The 13,700-nt window shown below is 50.8% G+C and overlaps 1 protein-coding gene across 6 annotated transcripts in view; it reads left to right on the top strand.

Annotated features, from left to right (window-relative positions):
- The window catches only part of MAST2 (microtubule associated serine/threonine kinase 2), a 388,408-nt gene that overhangs the window by 54,004 nt on the left and 320,704 nt on the right, over nucleotides 1–13,700 (top strand). For all 6 annotated transcript variants that reach the window (XM_073357842.2, XM_073357843.2, XM_073357841.2 and 3 more), the window contains exon 3: nucleotides 9,917–10,059. In XM_073357842.2, the coding sequence (XP_073213943.1) occupies nucleotides 9,917–10,059 (143 nt within the window). The remainder of the gene's footprint in view (nucleotides 1–9,916; nucleotides 10,060–13,700) is intronic.

The following is a 13,700-nucleotide window of genomic DNA, read 5'->3' as shown; positions in this document are numbered from 1 at the left end:
CAAAATGGATCTCTAATTGTATCCAAATATGTTACCAAAATTGCAATCTGCAAGTTCCTTCTGGACTTCGCACATACTCCACTAGAGCTATGTCCACATCCATAGCCTTTCTCAAGCATGAACCTGTCACTGACATTTGTAAAGCAGCTACATGGGCATCGCCCCATACTTTCACCAAATGTTATGCCCTGGAACAGCAGTCAGCTGCAGACGCTCACTTTGGACTGTCGGTACTCTCCACCATACATACATCAACTCCGAAGCCCCTCTTCTCCACCGAGAGGCACTGCTCTTCAGTCACCTAAAGTGGAGCACCCGCAGAGACACTCCTCGAAGATGAAGAGAAGGTTACTCACCTTGTGCAGTAACTGAGGCTCTTGGAGATGGTTGTCCCTGTGAGTGCTCCACTACCCATTCTCCTCACCCTTGCTTTGGAGTTTCAGCTCCATCCTCTGGGATAAAAAAGGAACTGGGTGGTGGTTGGCTGCACACGTGAGGTAACTGCTCGGAGTGGCGCGAGAGTGGCTGCTGCACGTGCGTGACCAGCCGGGGCACTGCTACCACAAGTCTCCGACTAGAAACGCAGGGTGCAAAGACACCTAAAGTGGAGCACTCACAAGGACAACCGTCTCGAGGAATATGTTACTGCACAAGGTGAATAACTGTCTTAATTTTGACAATAGTATTGGTTCGTTCCTGGATGGAAATGGTAGAATTATCAATAAATAACACACAAAAGTCAGAAGTGTTAAATAAAGATTTCTGCTCTGCCTTTGTGGAAAAAACAGATGATGCAGTCTCATCATATAGTGGTTGTTAGGGGGCTTATTCCTTCACCCGCTTACTTCCCTGGTCCTTCTCGCATGAACAGAGAGCAACAATACCTGAAGTCCAAAGGTGCAAACAATTCGATGTTTATTAGGGTGAACTTCCAGCAAGCATGATTTCGGTTTTCTTCCTTAGTATCCTCCTTCCCAGCTCTGACACCACAGAGCCTTACACCTGTGTCCCTGTTCCCATTCCTGCCCTTAGCCAAACATTATTCCAATTTTCTTACCCCCATTCCCATTTCCCCTCTTTAGCAAAACATGATTCCAATTTCCGCACCCCCATTCCCTGTTCCCATCCCCTCCCACCCACACCCATTCACTTCCTCATTGACTACAGATTATATAGTAAAACTTGAGTTCTGCTTAGCTATACCTTAACCAATCATTTTCCTGAAATTTAACTAACCAATCCTAATGTATTGTAACATGATTACGTAACCAATTATATCCCACCACCTTAATTAGTTTACACCCAGCAAAATTAATTATACAGCAGACAGGAACAATCACAGAACCAGACAGATTATACAGACAAACAATAGCAAAGTGGGAACTATAATGACAAAACAATACAGAAGTGAGGATTTCACATCCCAGTTATTGAAAAGTGAGTTCTTGCCAGACAGGATGCTATCAAACTAAGTTTCCTTTTACATTTTCTAGGCACTTCCCTTTCTCTAGAGGTGATAGGAGTACAATCCTGTCCTGATAGTGCCTAACAGCCCATGTTCTCTGTGTATATATAATGTCTTCTGCAGTTTCCACAGTATGCATCCGATGAAGTGAGCTGTAGCTCACGAAAGCTCATGCTCAAATAAATTGGTTAGTCTCTAAGGTGCCACAAGTCCTCCTTTTCTTTTTGCGAATACAGACTAACACGGCTGTTACTCTGAAACCTAACAGCCCAATAGCACCTTATTTCAATGTGACTAGTTTGGGATGTGAGGAGGTGACCGGTCGCTTCCTAGCTTATGGCTACCTCTGTTGCTTAGCCAAAGGCCTTAGCCTAAGAACAGGGCCTCAGACTGTCACAGTAAGAGAAGGCCCTTACACCAGCAGACAGTGATTTTGATTCTTCTTTTATACCTCTAGAACTAGCCAAGTGATAAGAATACCCCTAAATTCTTAAAGTACAGGCCTTTGCAGACAGGGCTGAATATCTATATCCTAACAGTGGTAATAACATATTTCCATTCCACTTCTAATTATTAAAGTTAGACATTTTAAAATCAGCAGGTCTAGGTAACTTGTATCCAGGAGTTTTAAAAGAGCTCACTGAGGTGCCTGCTGGACCACTAATGTAGATTTTCAGTTTGTCTTGGAACACTGGGCAAGTTCCAGAAGACAGGACGAAAGCTAATGTTGTGCCAGCTTTCAAAAAGGGTGAACAGGATGACCTGGGTAGTTATAGGTCTTGTCAGCCTGACATTGATCCTGGGCAAGATAATGGACTATCTGAATTGGGACTCAATTAATAAAAAATTAAAGGAGGGTAATTAATGAAAATCAACATGTGCTTATGGGAAATAGATCCTAACTAACTTGATATTTTTTTTTTTTGGTGAGGTGACAAGTTTGGTTGATAAAAGTAATAGTATTAAAGTAATATACTTAAACTTCTGAAAGGCATTTGACTTGGTTCCTCACGACATTTGGATTAAAAAAGTAGAACAATATAAGATTAACATGTGTGACAAAGTTCCTCCTATACTTTGGTGGGTCTTGCGTTTATTGGCAGATTTGCTCGCCTTGGAGCTTCATGGTAGCCCTTAGTTTGGCCGTTTTTGTGAACCCACAGTCCAGGTCAACTTCTCCTGTGTCTGACGAGGAGTTGGGGGGAACTCGGGCCGGCCTTCTAACCCTGTGGTATGCAGCTGTTTAGAGTGCCTCCTGAAACAGCTGTGCGACAGCTACAACTCCCTGGGCTACTCCCCATGGCCTCCTCCCAACACCTTCTTTATCCTCATCATAGGACCTTCCGCCTGGTGTCTGATAATGATTGTACTCCTCAGTCCTCCAACAGTATGCGTTCACTCTCAGCTCCTAGCGCCTCCTTCTCCTGGCTCCTTCCATGTGCACCACAAACTGAAGTGAGCTCCTTTTTAAACCCAGGTGCCTTGATTAGCCTGCCTTAATGGATTCTAACAGCTTTTTGATTGGCTGCAGGTGTTCTAATCAGCCTGTCTTAATTGTCTCCAGAAGGTTCCTGATTGTTCTGGAACCTTCCCTGTTGGGAAACGGGACGTCCCTCGCTTGCTCCTCAGCTATCTGCTTTCTATTCTTTCCTAAAGCCCCCTGGCCTGGATTTTTCTTACTTTTCGACCCTGCCTTAGTGTCCCCCCCCGCGACCGGGCCAGACACTTTTTTATTTTGTTTTGTTTTTTTTGCCGTTTTTTTTTTTTGCTGCCGTTGAGTGCTGGTCGGCTGCCAGCTTGCCGCCAGAACCCCCCTCCCCCCCACGCCTGCTCTCGGGCGCAGCTATTTGCCTCAGCTGAAACCCCCGGAGGAGGGGGGGAAGATTGCCGACCCGCTATCCGGAGGGGAGAGTGGAAGCCCCCAGACCCAGCCATTTTGCTGTCAGCTTATCTCTGCAACATTCTCGGCCTGCCGGAAGCCTTGGAACACAGCCAACACAGCTGGAGAAGAAAACAGAAGACAGACATATCACCCAGGGAAGCTACAATCATCGTGGAGGGGGCTGTAAGACTGAGTAACTTTTTGAATTATACTCTCGTGGGGGGGAGTTTGACTGTGGTTTAATTGCGTTTGTGGTGGCACAGGGGGTGTGGCACGGAGCTGCCCCCTGATCCATCGGTGCCCCCCCAACATTATTACAACTGTCACGGCCCCCCGCTGTCCGTCCCTGCTGGCAACCTGCCATCTGCCTTCGGATCCAGCTGTTTGCTTTGAACTTTGCCTTTCGGACCGGACATATCAGCCGACCAAACGAGACTCTTTTTGGACAAACGTGCATGGGTCCACAACCCCCCCCCCCGGACTGTTCACCCCACAGCTTGCCCCTATCACCGGACCCCGATTTCTGTTTTTTCCTCCCTTCCCGTCCAACCCATTTGGTACCCCCCCCGCCTGCAGCCCAGCAGGGAGGAGTGGTTAATCTGCTCCTCCTTCTGGTGTCTCCCCGTCTCTCCCTGCTCACAATGGCAGGGAATGAGAGTTGTCCCTGCCCCCCTGCCCAACCCCCAACCCCCCCCCCCCCCACCACTGTCAAAACACCTGCCACCGCCCCCGCTGGGGCCCCGGCAGCAGGAGGCACCGGGGCGACTACTGCCGCTGCTACGTCCACTGCCCCCCTAGATTCTAGGAACCCCCCCCAGTTGGCCGGAAAGGCCAGGGTGGGAAGAAAGGAAAGGGCCCTGCTAAAACCACTAAGCCCTCCATGGCAGGGGCTGCCCCCACCGCTGTGGCCTCGTCACCGACCATGGCGTCCCTCCCTGCTGTTCCCCCCACCAGCTCTGCGAACGTCCCTCCCCCGGCCCCCAGGGCGTATGCCCGGGCGGTGGCAGGCTCCCCCATGCCTGCCGCCTCGTCATCTCGCCCACCCACTGCCTCCGCTACCATCACCAGCTGCCGGGGCCCCTTCCCCACCTTGACCAGGAGGCACGGTGTCTGTTGCCTCCTGGTGCCCGCCTCGCCCCACGTGGAGACATACGTGCAGGCGTTGGCGAAGGTGGTAGGACCCACAGCTATTGTGGCGGCCTCCAAAATGTATGGGAAGGTCGTTTTTTTCTTAGCTTCGGCGGCTGCTGCCCAGGAGGCAGTGGAGAGGGGCCTGGCGGTGGGGGGGGTGTTTGTCCCTGGGCATTCGCCTCGTCCTCACCTCCGTTCCTCCCTTTTTACCCAATGCTGCCCTGTTACCCGCTCTCTTCACCCTGGGGAAACTTGTCTCTGTCATCAGCCCTTTCCCGTTGGGCTGCAAGGACCCCACCCTCCGTCACGTCCTTTCTTTCCGCCGGCAAGTGCAGCTTCTACCGTCGGCGGCGGCGCGTGACGGAGAGGCGCTCGAGGGGTCCTTCCTAGTCCCTTACCAAGGAGCCCTCTATCGGGTCTTTTATTCCACCAGAGAGGCCCGGTGCTACCTCAGATCAGCAGGGCATGTCTGCAGAGACTGCCCTTTGGCCCAGGGGGGAGGGGCACCTGAGACCCGGCAGGACATCGGCCCCGTCGTTGCCAACGCCCCTGGCCACCCAGTACCTGAACCCAACCCTCCTCCTACTCGAACCACCGCTGCTCCCGTCTGGGCCCAAGAAACACCTTCCCTACAACGCCCAGGCGAGCAAGGGAGTCCCGCCCTTGCTATTACCAATCTGGCAGAGGCTATGGAGGAGGGTGTGGCCAAGATATTACCAGGTATAGGAGAGGGCCCGCCCCAAGGAGAACCCCCCGCCCCTCATGCTGCCTCACCGTTACCCCCCCGACACGACCCCTGCTAACCAACCCCCAGATGATGCTATGGAGGGCTGGACCCTAGTCTAGGGGAAGCAAGGCAAGCGGAAGGCTCAAGCTCCGCTGCAGCCATCCGATGCGGAAGCCCCCCAGAAGACCAGGAAGGGAGGCACTGATATTGAGCCTTCCACTACGGCCACAAGTGAGATCCATCTGCTGGTGCCGGGAGGGGAAGACAGACTGACATTGGAGGGCAGAATCCCTCCTCCACGAGAGATCCTCCCCTCCGAGACCCCTGAGGAAGTTCCTTCTGCCCGGATACCACCCGAACCCCCCCGCGAACCCCGAGGCGACTGTTGAGGCGGGCCCTAGAGGAGAGGCCCCCGGGGTAGCAGGAGTTGGCCTCTCCTCCATGTATGCGGAGATTGAGGCCCTAGATTTGACCCCAGTCACCCAGGGAGAGGATGATCTACTGCCGGCTGGCCTTGATCTGGGCAACCTCACCCCAGCCCCCCTTTCCCCATTCTCCCTCCCCCTAATTGCCTTCCCGGGTGAGCGCCCCGCAGAAGGTGGTCCACCACCTGATGCCATGGCCGCCAAGACCACCACGGAGCCAGCGCCTAGCATCACTGGGAGCCCCCTCCCTTACCCCTTAACCCTCGACTCTGCTCAGCAGGCACCTTCTTTTAGCTGCTCGCCTCCTGAAGCCCAGAGCCTTACCTCTGCCCCTGCCCCCACCCCTGTCCCTGCCCCATTCACCTCCTCCTGCAATGCTATTGCCGCCCCTGGGGTTCTTTCCCGCCTTCCGCAGATTCCCCCCAGGGAGCAGTCTTTGCACTTTCTGGTTGTGACCCATTAGGAGTTGCAATTTTTCACCCGCCATCCCTCTCCACCCCAAGGCGTGAAATGGATTTAATAACCCCAGCCTGTCAGACGCCCCGTCGGTGGTCCGCACCCTGCCTACCCGCCTTAGCGGACCACGAGGCTGCATTAAGAGCCCCACCAGGGAACACCCTGGAAATCGTAACCACCCCCCCCCCCCCCATGAGCTGCGGCATGCACTACGGAAGTTCCTAGAACACACCCGGGGCGCCCGCAATAGGGTACAGCTAGCTCTTCAGCTATGGGGGGACTTTGATCAAATTCTTCAGGCCACAAGGGCCCTTAAAAAGGAGGGCAGGGGGCAAGGAAAGCACGGTGCTGTGGCCTACGAGCGGGCCCGCGGCTTCCGAAAAGATTTACCCATCCATGGGATGGGTCACGGGTTGCTGTGCAACCCGCCGGGGGCCACGAACACCCCCACCAATAAGAACCCCCCAGCCCTCTGCATGATGCCTCTCATTATTGCAACCTTGAACACCAGGGGCTGTAGGATGGCTCTCCGCAGGTCCCAGGTGCTCTCTTACCTTCGGGAAGGGGGGTACTCTGTAGCTTTCCTGCAGGAGACCCATACGGACTCACCCGTCGAGGCCAGGTGGCGGCTGGAGTGGGGGGACGGGGTATACTTTAGCCACTTCACGACTTGGCAAGCTGGAGTGGCGACCCTGTTCTCCCCCACCCTACGGCCCAAGGTGCTAGGGGTCACTGAGGCTGTGCCGGGCCACCTGCTGCACCTTTGAGTCCGTATGGAGGGGCTCGTGGTCAACCTTGTTAATATTTATGCCCCGCAAACGAGCCCAAAGTGGCCACAATTCTATCAGTGGGTGTCCGACCTCCTCGGCACCCTAGATTCACACGAGTGCCTGGTCCTGGGAGGAGACTTTAACACCACCCTCGAGGAACGGGACCGCTCAGGGGCCGAGCCGAGCCCAGCCGCTGCGAACATTCTTCAAGGAATAGTCGAACATCATTCCCTAGTGGACGTCTGGCATGACCATCACCCAGACGATACTTCCACGTTCACCTTTGTCCGGGTGGAGGCCCATCGGTCACACCACTCTCGGTTGGACCGTATTTACTTATCCCGTTTCCATCTTTCACAGGCCCACTCCTCCACCATTCGGCCGGCCCCATTCTCCAACCATCATTTAGCCACCATAACGGTCTCCCTCCGTGCAGAGAGACCGGGGCCAGCCTATTGGCACTTTAACAACAGCCTGTTGGAGGACGAGAGCTTTGTGACGTCCTTCCGGGAGTTTTGGCTGGCCTGGCGAGAGCAGTGGCGTGCCTTTCCCTCGGTGCGGCGATGGTGGGATCTAGGGAAGGTGCGCGCCAAGCTCTTTTGCCATGACTACACTCGGGGCACCAGCCGACGGCGAAATGCGGTGATAGAGCAGTTGGAACGGGAGGTCTTAGAGATGGAGAGGCACCTGGCCGCCAACCCCGAGGACCCGTCCCTCTGCGGAGCGTGCCGGGAGGAGCTCCGGGCCCTCGAGGACCACCGGGCCTGAGGTGCCTTCGTTCGGTCCCGCATCCGCCTCCTTTGGGAGATGGACCGCGGCTCCCACTTCTTCTATGCCCTGGAGAAAACGAGGGGGGCCAAGAAACACGTCACCTGCCTTCTTGCGGAAGACGGCACCCCCCTCACGGATCCGGAGGAGATGAGTGGGAGGGCCCGTGACTTCTACACAAGCCTTTTCTCCCCGGACCCGACCGATCCTGGCGCTTGCGGGGTGCTCTGGGAGGAACTCCCCACGGTCAGCGTGGGCGACCGAGGCTGACTAGAACTGCCTCTCACCCTGGCCGAGTTCTCGGAAGCCCTCCGTTGCATGCCCACCAATAAATCTCTGGGCATGGATGGGCTGACCGTGGAGTTTTACCGCGCATTCTGGGACATTCTTGGCCCAGACCTAGTCACCGTCTGGGCTGAGTCCTTGCAGAGCGGGGTCCTCCCTCTGTCGTGCAGGCGAGCGGTGCTCGCCTTGCTGCCGAAGAAGGGGGACCTCCGTGATCTACGAAACTGGCGTCCCGTCTCACTCCTTAGCACGGATTACAAAATCGTAGCAAAAGCAATCTCGCTGCGGCTAGGGTCCATGATGGCAGACGTGATCCACCCAGACCAGACCTATACTGTCCCCGGGTGAGCAACCTTGGTGGGCCAGCCTGTATTCCACCTTGGGGACATCAGTTGGTGGCTCCTTCACGGAGCTGTGAGCACGGGCATGTTTCTGACACGGTTTACCCCCATCCCGGATACTTGCCCTTTTTGTAATGTGAGGGAAAAACAGCCATTTATAAAACCAGAGAGGGGAGGTTGGCCCATGAAGTGTCCTGCGATTGTAGGGCCTTTCTCCGATCCTCAGTACATTCACGTATCCGGGCGGAGTTCCTCTGGGTGGCGTCCACCGACTCCCTTGATGCCTTCGAGGAGCGGTGGGCACTGTCCGGGGTTCTCTGCTCAGTGACCCCGTCCGATTCCCTCTGTCTGACCCTTTGAGGGGAAGAGCGAGAGACGCCAGCCCCAGCCGTTGCCGCTGTGGATACCATCATTACTGTCATCTAGGAGAGGTCCTATAATACATGGGTGTCTACCCCCCCCACCCCTAAACCGCCACCCCGCAGCCGTGCCCATCTTGCCAGGCACTCTCAGGAGAGGGATAATCGGTGACACTGGGCGCGGCACTAGGTAACTCGAGGGGGTGGAAGACCACGAGTGTTGAGCAAGCCCCCCAGCTCTAGGCCCCCAGGTAACTCAGGAGGGTGGAAGACCACGAGTGTCGAGGAAGCCCCCCCCGCTCTGGGCCCAGGCTAGCCTGAACACTTCTCCCTCCTGAAAGCTGCTGTGTTATACCTTCTGTTTGTATTGTTTTGTTGCATAGTTTTTGTTTTTTTGGTAATTCTTTGTAAGTGTTACAAATAAACTTCTTTTCTGTTTCAAAAAACAAACAAACAAAAAAAACCTTCCCTGTTACCTTACCCAGGGAAAAGGGACCTACTTAACCTGGGGCTAATATTTCTGCCTTCTGTTAGTTTCCTGTAGCCATCCTACCTGACCCTGTCACACATGGCACATATTAAATGCATTAAACATTGGCTAACCGATAGGTCTCAAAATGTAACTATAAACATGAAATCATCACTGTGCGGGTGTTTCCAGTGGGATTCCAGAAGGATTGTTTCTTGGCCTTATACTATTTAACGTTTTTACCAATGATCTGGAAGAAAACACAATCATCACTAATTAATAAATTTGCAGATGACACAGCAGTTGGGAGAGTGGTAAATAATGAAGAAGACAGGTCACTGATTCAGAAAAATCTGGATCACTTGGTAAACCCAGCACAAGTAAACAATATGTGTTTTTAATATGGCTTAATATAAATGGAGATCTCTAGGAACAAAGAATGTAGGCCATAGTCGTAGAATGGGGGAGACTGACTCTGAAAAAGATGTTGGTGTTGTGGTGGATAATCAGCTGAATATGAGCTCTCAGTGTGATGCTGTGACCAAAAGAACTAATCTGATCCTGGGATTCATAAGCAAGGGAATCTTGAGTAGGAGTGTAGATGCTTTTACCTGTTTTTGGCATTGGTGCGACCGCTGCTGGAATACTGTGCCCAGATCTGGTGTTGATAATTCAAGAAGAAAGTTGATAAATTGGAGACGGTTCATAGAAGAGCCGCAGGAATGATTATGGATTAGAAAACCATTGCCTATACCCTGCAGTTGGTTAAGCATTGTATTATGTAACCTATAATTCATAAAACTGGTAAAAAGTTAAAATCATGGTTTTGTTTTCAAAGGAAAGCAACTGCTTCCCTTATCCAGCAGTGTGCACAGTGGAGTGGGACAATCAGTATGGCAGCCAGCTGGAGAAACCTCAAACCTGGTCCGCATGAGAAACCAGTCCCTGGGACAATCTGCTCCTTCTCTGACTGCTGGTTTGGTGAGTCTGATAATTTCTGTGTTCTATTTTCCAAATAAAACTACCTAGTGAAAAGTTATTTGATCCTGTTCTTCAACTGCTTTTCTATTAGGCTAACTCAACCCTTTATCATGATTAGAGCTGCCTGGAAAATGGAACTTTTAGCTTGCTTTGGGCAGCTGTCTCCTGGGAATGCCCTGTTTCCCAGTCAGCCAGCTCCCTTGGGGATTCGACAGCATGGGGTGACAGCTGCTCAGGGTTCTGGGGCAGCCTGGGCTGGCAGGAAACCATGCAAGCTGACTGGCTGGGCATCTTTCCTGGTTGCCTGCCTTGCTTCCATCAAAAGTTGCAACAGAATTGACATGTTCCTGTGGAATGTTTTGATTCCATTGAATCTGCATTGTCCTGCTGAAAAGTCTGTCAGAAAATTTTTGACCAGCTCCAGTCGTAATTGCCTTTGATACAGCTCTTTCTGAAATGGAGACCTTTAGGTCTTGATGTTCCTTTCTTCTTAAGTACTGTAATTGACAAAGCACCAGGAAAAAAGTCAAAAGCACAAGATTGGGGAGGAGAAGATGAAAATTATCCTTAGATTTCCATTTTGTGATATATATTAAATAGCTATCCTGCACTTTGGAACACACAGATTGGTAGGCTTTATTCCCATTTCCAGAGAGCGTTTACATGGATAATGTGTGTTTATGTAGGTCACACAAGATAGAATTTTGGTGTCACAATCTCATTGTTTTTCTCAGGTTGTTATATAACTTGGTAATATATAGCAAGTTGGTTTGTTGGTTTAGTAAAAAGACAAACTTTTGGATGGAAAGCCTGAGTTTAAGCTGGCTCAGTGCCTGCCCTTCTTCCTGATCCAGACAACAGGCAGAACTCCTGGTTTTATGAGGGCCCCAAACCTTAGGACAGGGTTGGAAGGACTGAGTCTGCTAGAATATATTGTAGGGCAGAGGTGGGCAAAGTATGGTCTGCGGGCCACATCCAGGCTGCGGGACCGTCCTGCCCAGCCCCTGAACTCCTAGCCCGGGAGGCTAGCCCCTGGCCCCTCCCCTGTTGTTTCCGCTCCCCTGCAGCCTCAGTTCATTGCGCTGCCAGCGTAGTGCTCTGGGCAGCGGGGCTGCGAGCTCTTGCCGGGCAGCACAGCTGCAGAGCCGTGACCTGACCCAGTGCTCTGTGCTGCACGGTGGCATGGTTGGCTCCAGCTGGGCAGCATGGCTGCCTGTCCTGGCACTCTTGGCAGCGTGGCTGTAGCACTGCCAGCCATCGGTGCTCCAGGCAGCATGGCGGGGGGGTTGGATAGAAGGCAGGGGAGTTCGGGGTGGTGGTCAGGGGGCGGGGGTATGGATAGGGGTAAGAGGGCGGGGAACAGAGGGGGGTTGAATGGGGGCAGGAATCCCGGGGGGGCAGTCAGGAATGAGGGCGGGGGGTTGGATGGGGCAGCGGGGGGCAGTTAGGGGACAGGGTGGGGTAGATGGAGCAGGGATCACGGGAGGGCTGTCAGGGGACAGGAACAGGAGGGGTTGGGTGGGGCAGGAGTCCCAGGCGGGGCCGTCCTGGGGCAAGAAGCAGTGGGGGTCAGACAGGGGGCCACGCCTGGCTGTTTGGGGAGGCACAGCCTCCCCCAACTGGCCCTCCATACAATTTCGGAAACCCAGTGTGGCCCTCAGGCCAAAAAGTTTGCCCGCCCCTGTTGTAGGGTGATCTCTGATAAGCTTGTTAGCATGCGTGTAGATGCTTTCATTGTTTTTAATTTTTTTTCTTCTCTGTAATGAGTTTAACATTAAGAATAAAATAGACTTGCATAGGAAGTGCTGCATTGTAACTGTTGACAATCACTCTGTTATCAGTCTCTGAAGAAAAGAAGCAAGCGGGTCAGTTTAGGCAGACTGTCTTTGCTGGAAAATACCAATGAAGAAAGGGAACTGTAGAGGCTGGGAATACCCGGGTCAAAATGAGGAGAGATGCGGGCCTTCACCTAGAAAGGCAATGGCTGGGGAGCTGGAAGTCAAGAATAGGTGCTCTTGCTGAACCATAGAGGGGAATACAGGTGCTGTTGCCCTGAATTGTTACAAAAGCCAAATCCTAAACTGAGTTAAAGGATTCAACATGAATGCATAACTTGTCAACTCTGGGAAAGGTCAAGTTTTGGCAATTTGGACATATGTTAGTGTCTTATAATTTTGTTTTGGAAATAACAGATGTCTGGCCTCAAATGGACCCTTGAAAATGAAATTTAAATCTTTAAAGAACAAAAATTGATGCATTTGCATTATTGCTTATTTTGGTTTTAAAATGAAGTGTTTGCTCATCATACATAGTTTTAATCTGTCTATGTACATTAGTTGGGTCAATGGACTGACATATTTGTGATTTGGCTTAATTGTACTCTGTCTTAGTTCGGTGGCTGTCTGCAGGCCTGGTTCTACCAGTTTTGGTTAGATATATAATCTTCCCAGGGGTTTGTGACTTGACTGTTAACAAAACAAAGAAAAAATGTTTTGACTTGTATCTTGGAACCCAACTGCTCATTTCAGGAGGATTTAAAAAGTATATTAAATACTTTAAAATAAAGGTTGACCTTTCTCTAGAACAAGGCAGATACGTTTCAGATTAGTTTTATATCATGCGCTAATGAAATTGGACAATTTTATAAATAAAAAAATACTGTGAAGGTACTTAGTTTGGACTGCTGCTTTGTTAGGGTTTTGATGATGAACTGTTGAGTTAGTGGATGTAACTTTTATACTATTTAATGGGTTCCAGACATGCTAATTCATAACCTCTTCCTACTACATAGTGACATGATAAATTTGTACTTTTTGGCTCTATTGGTGCTTTCTGTAGTACTTATTGAAAGATTAAAAAAGCAAATTGGTTACCAAGGGCTCTTCTAAAGGTATGGTTGACAAAAAAGTTAGTGCTGCGGACCCTTTAGAGAGATTTTAAAACTTGGTGGCTCACCACAACCAAATACCATTTTTTGGCACACTCGGGACACTAAATTCAGGAGTTCAGGATGCTAGCTTCAAGAGGGACACAAGAGTTTGAATGGTTTTGTGACTTTATTCAACTGCATACAGTTTGTTTAATTGTATAAATGGATCTCATCCAGATTTTTAGAACTATGATCTTTAAAAAGGGATTTTTTTGTGTTTGGACGTAGCTAAGATTTTAGTGGGAAGAATGGTCCTGTTTTGAACTGCATAGTTGCACAATGTTTATTTGAATCTCTGATAGAGCCAGACAGAAGGGCATTTTCCAAGTTGAAACCATTTCTGTGTTGAGTTTTCACAGAAATCATTGCTGAAAACCAGATTCAGAGAGAGAATGAAGTGAATGGAAGCAACACTTTCACAGCTTCATCACTAAATTATTTGTAGTCTCCTTTTAAGAGAAATCAAATTCCTGATTTGTTAAATTTGAAAACTTTGGTCTTCGTTTTGTGAAAACTAAACAGTTCTAAGAGATTTTCTCGAGGTGAAATCGTTAAGGTTGGAATAGTCAGCTGTTAGTGAGAATGGGTTTTGAATCCAGTCAGTATCTGGAGATTTGTATTCAACTCCAGGAAAATAATAATGAAAATGGGAATACAATCCGGACAAATGAGTTAATATTTGGTCTTCAATAGTGACTTTTAATTCACTTTA

The sequence above is a fragment of the Lepidochelys kempii genome, chromosome 8, assembly GCF_965140285.1.
Source record: "Lepidochelys kempii isolate rLepKem1 chromosome 8, rLepKem1.hap1, whole genome shotgun sequence".
NCBI classification, from domain to species: Eukaryota; Metazoa; Chordata; order Testudines; family Cheloniidae; genus Lepidochelys; species Lepidochelys kempii.
This window is presented reverse-complemented; position numbering and strand designations above follow the sequence as displayed.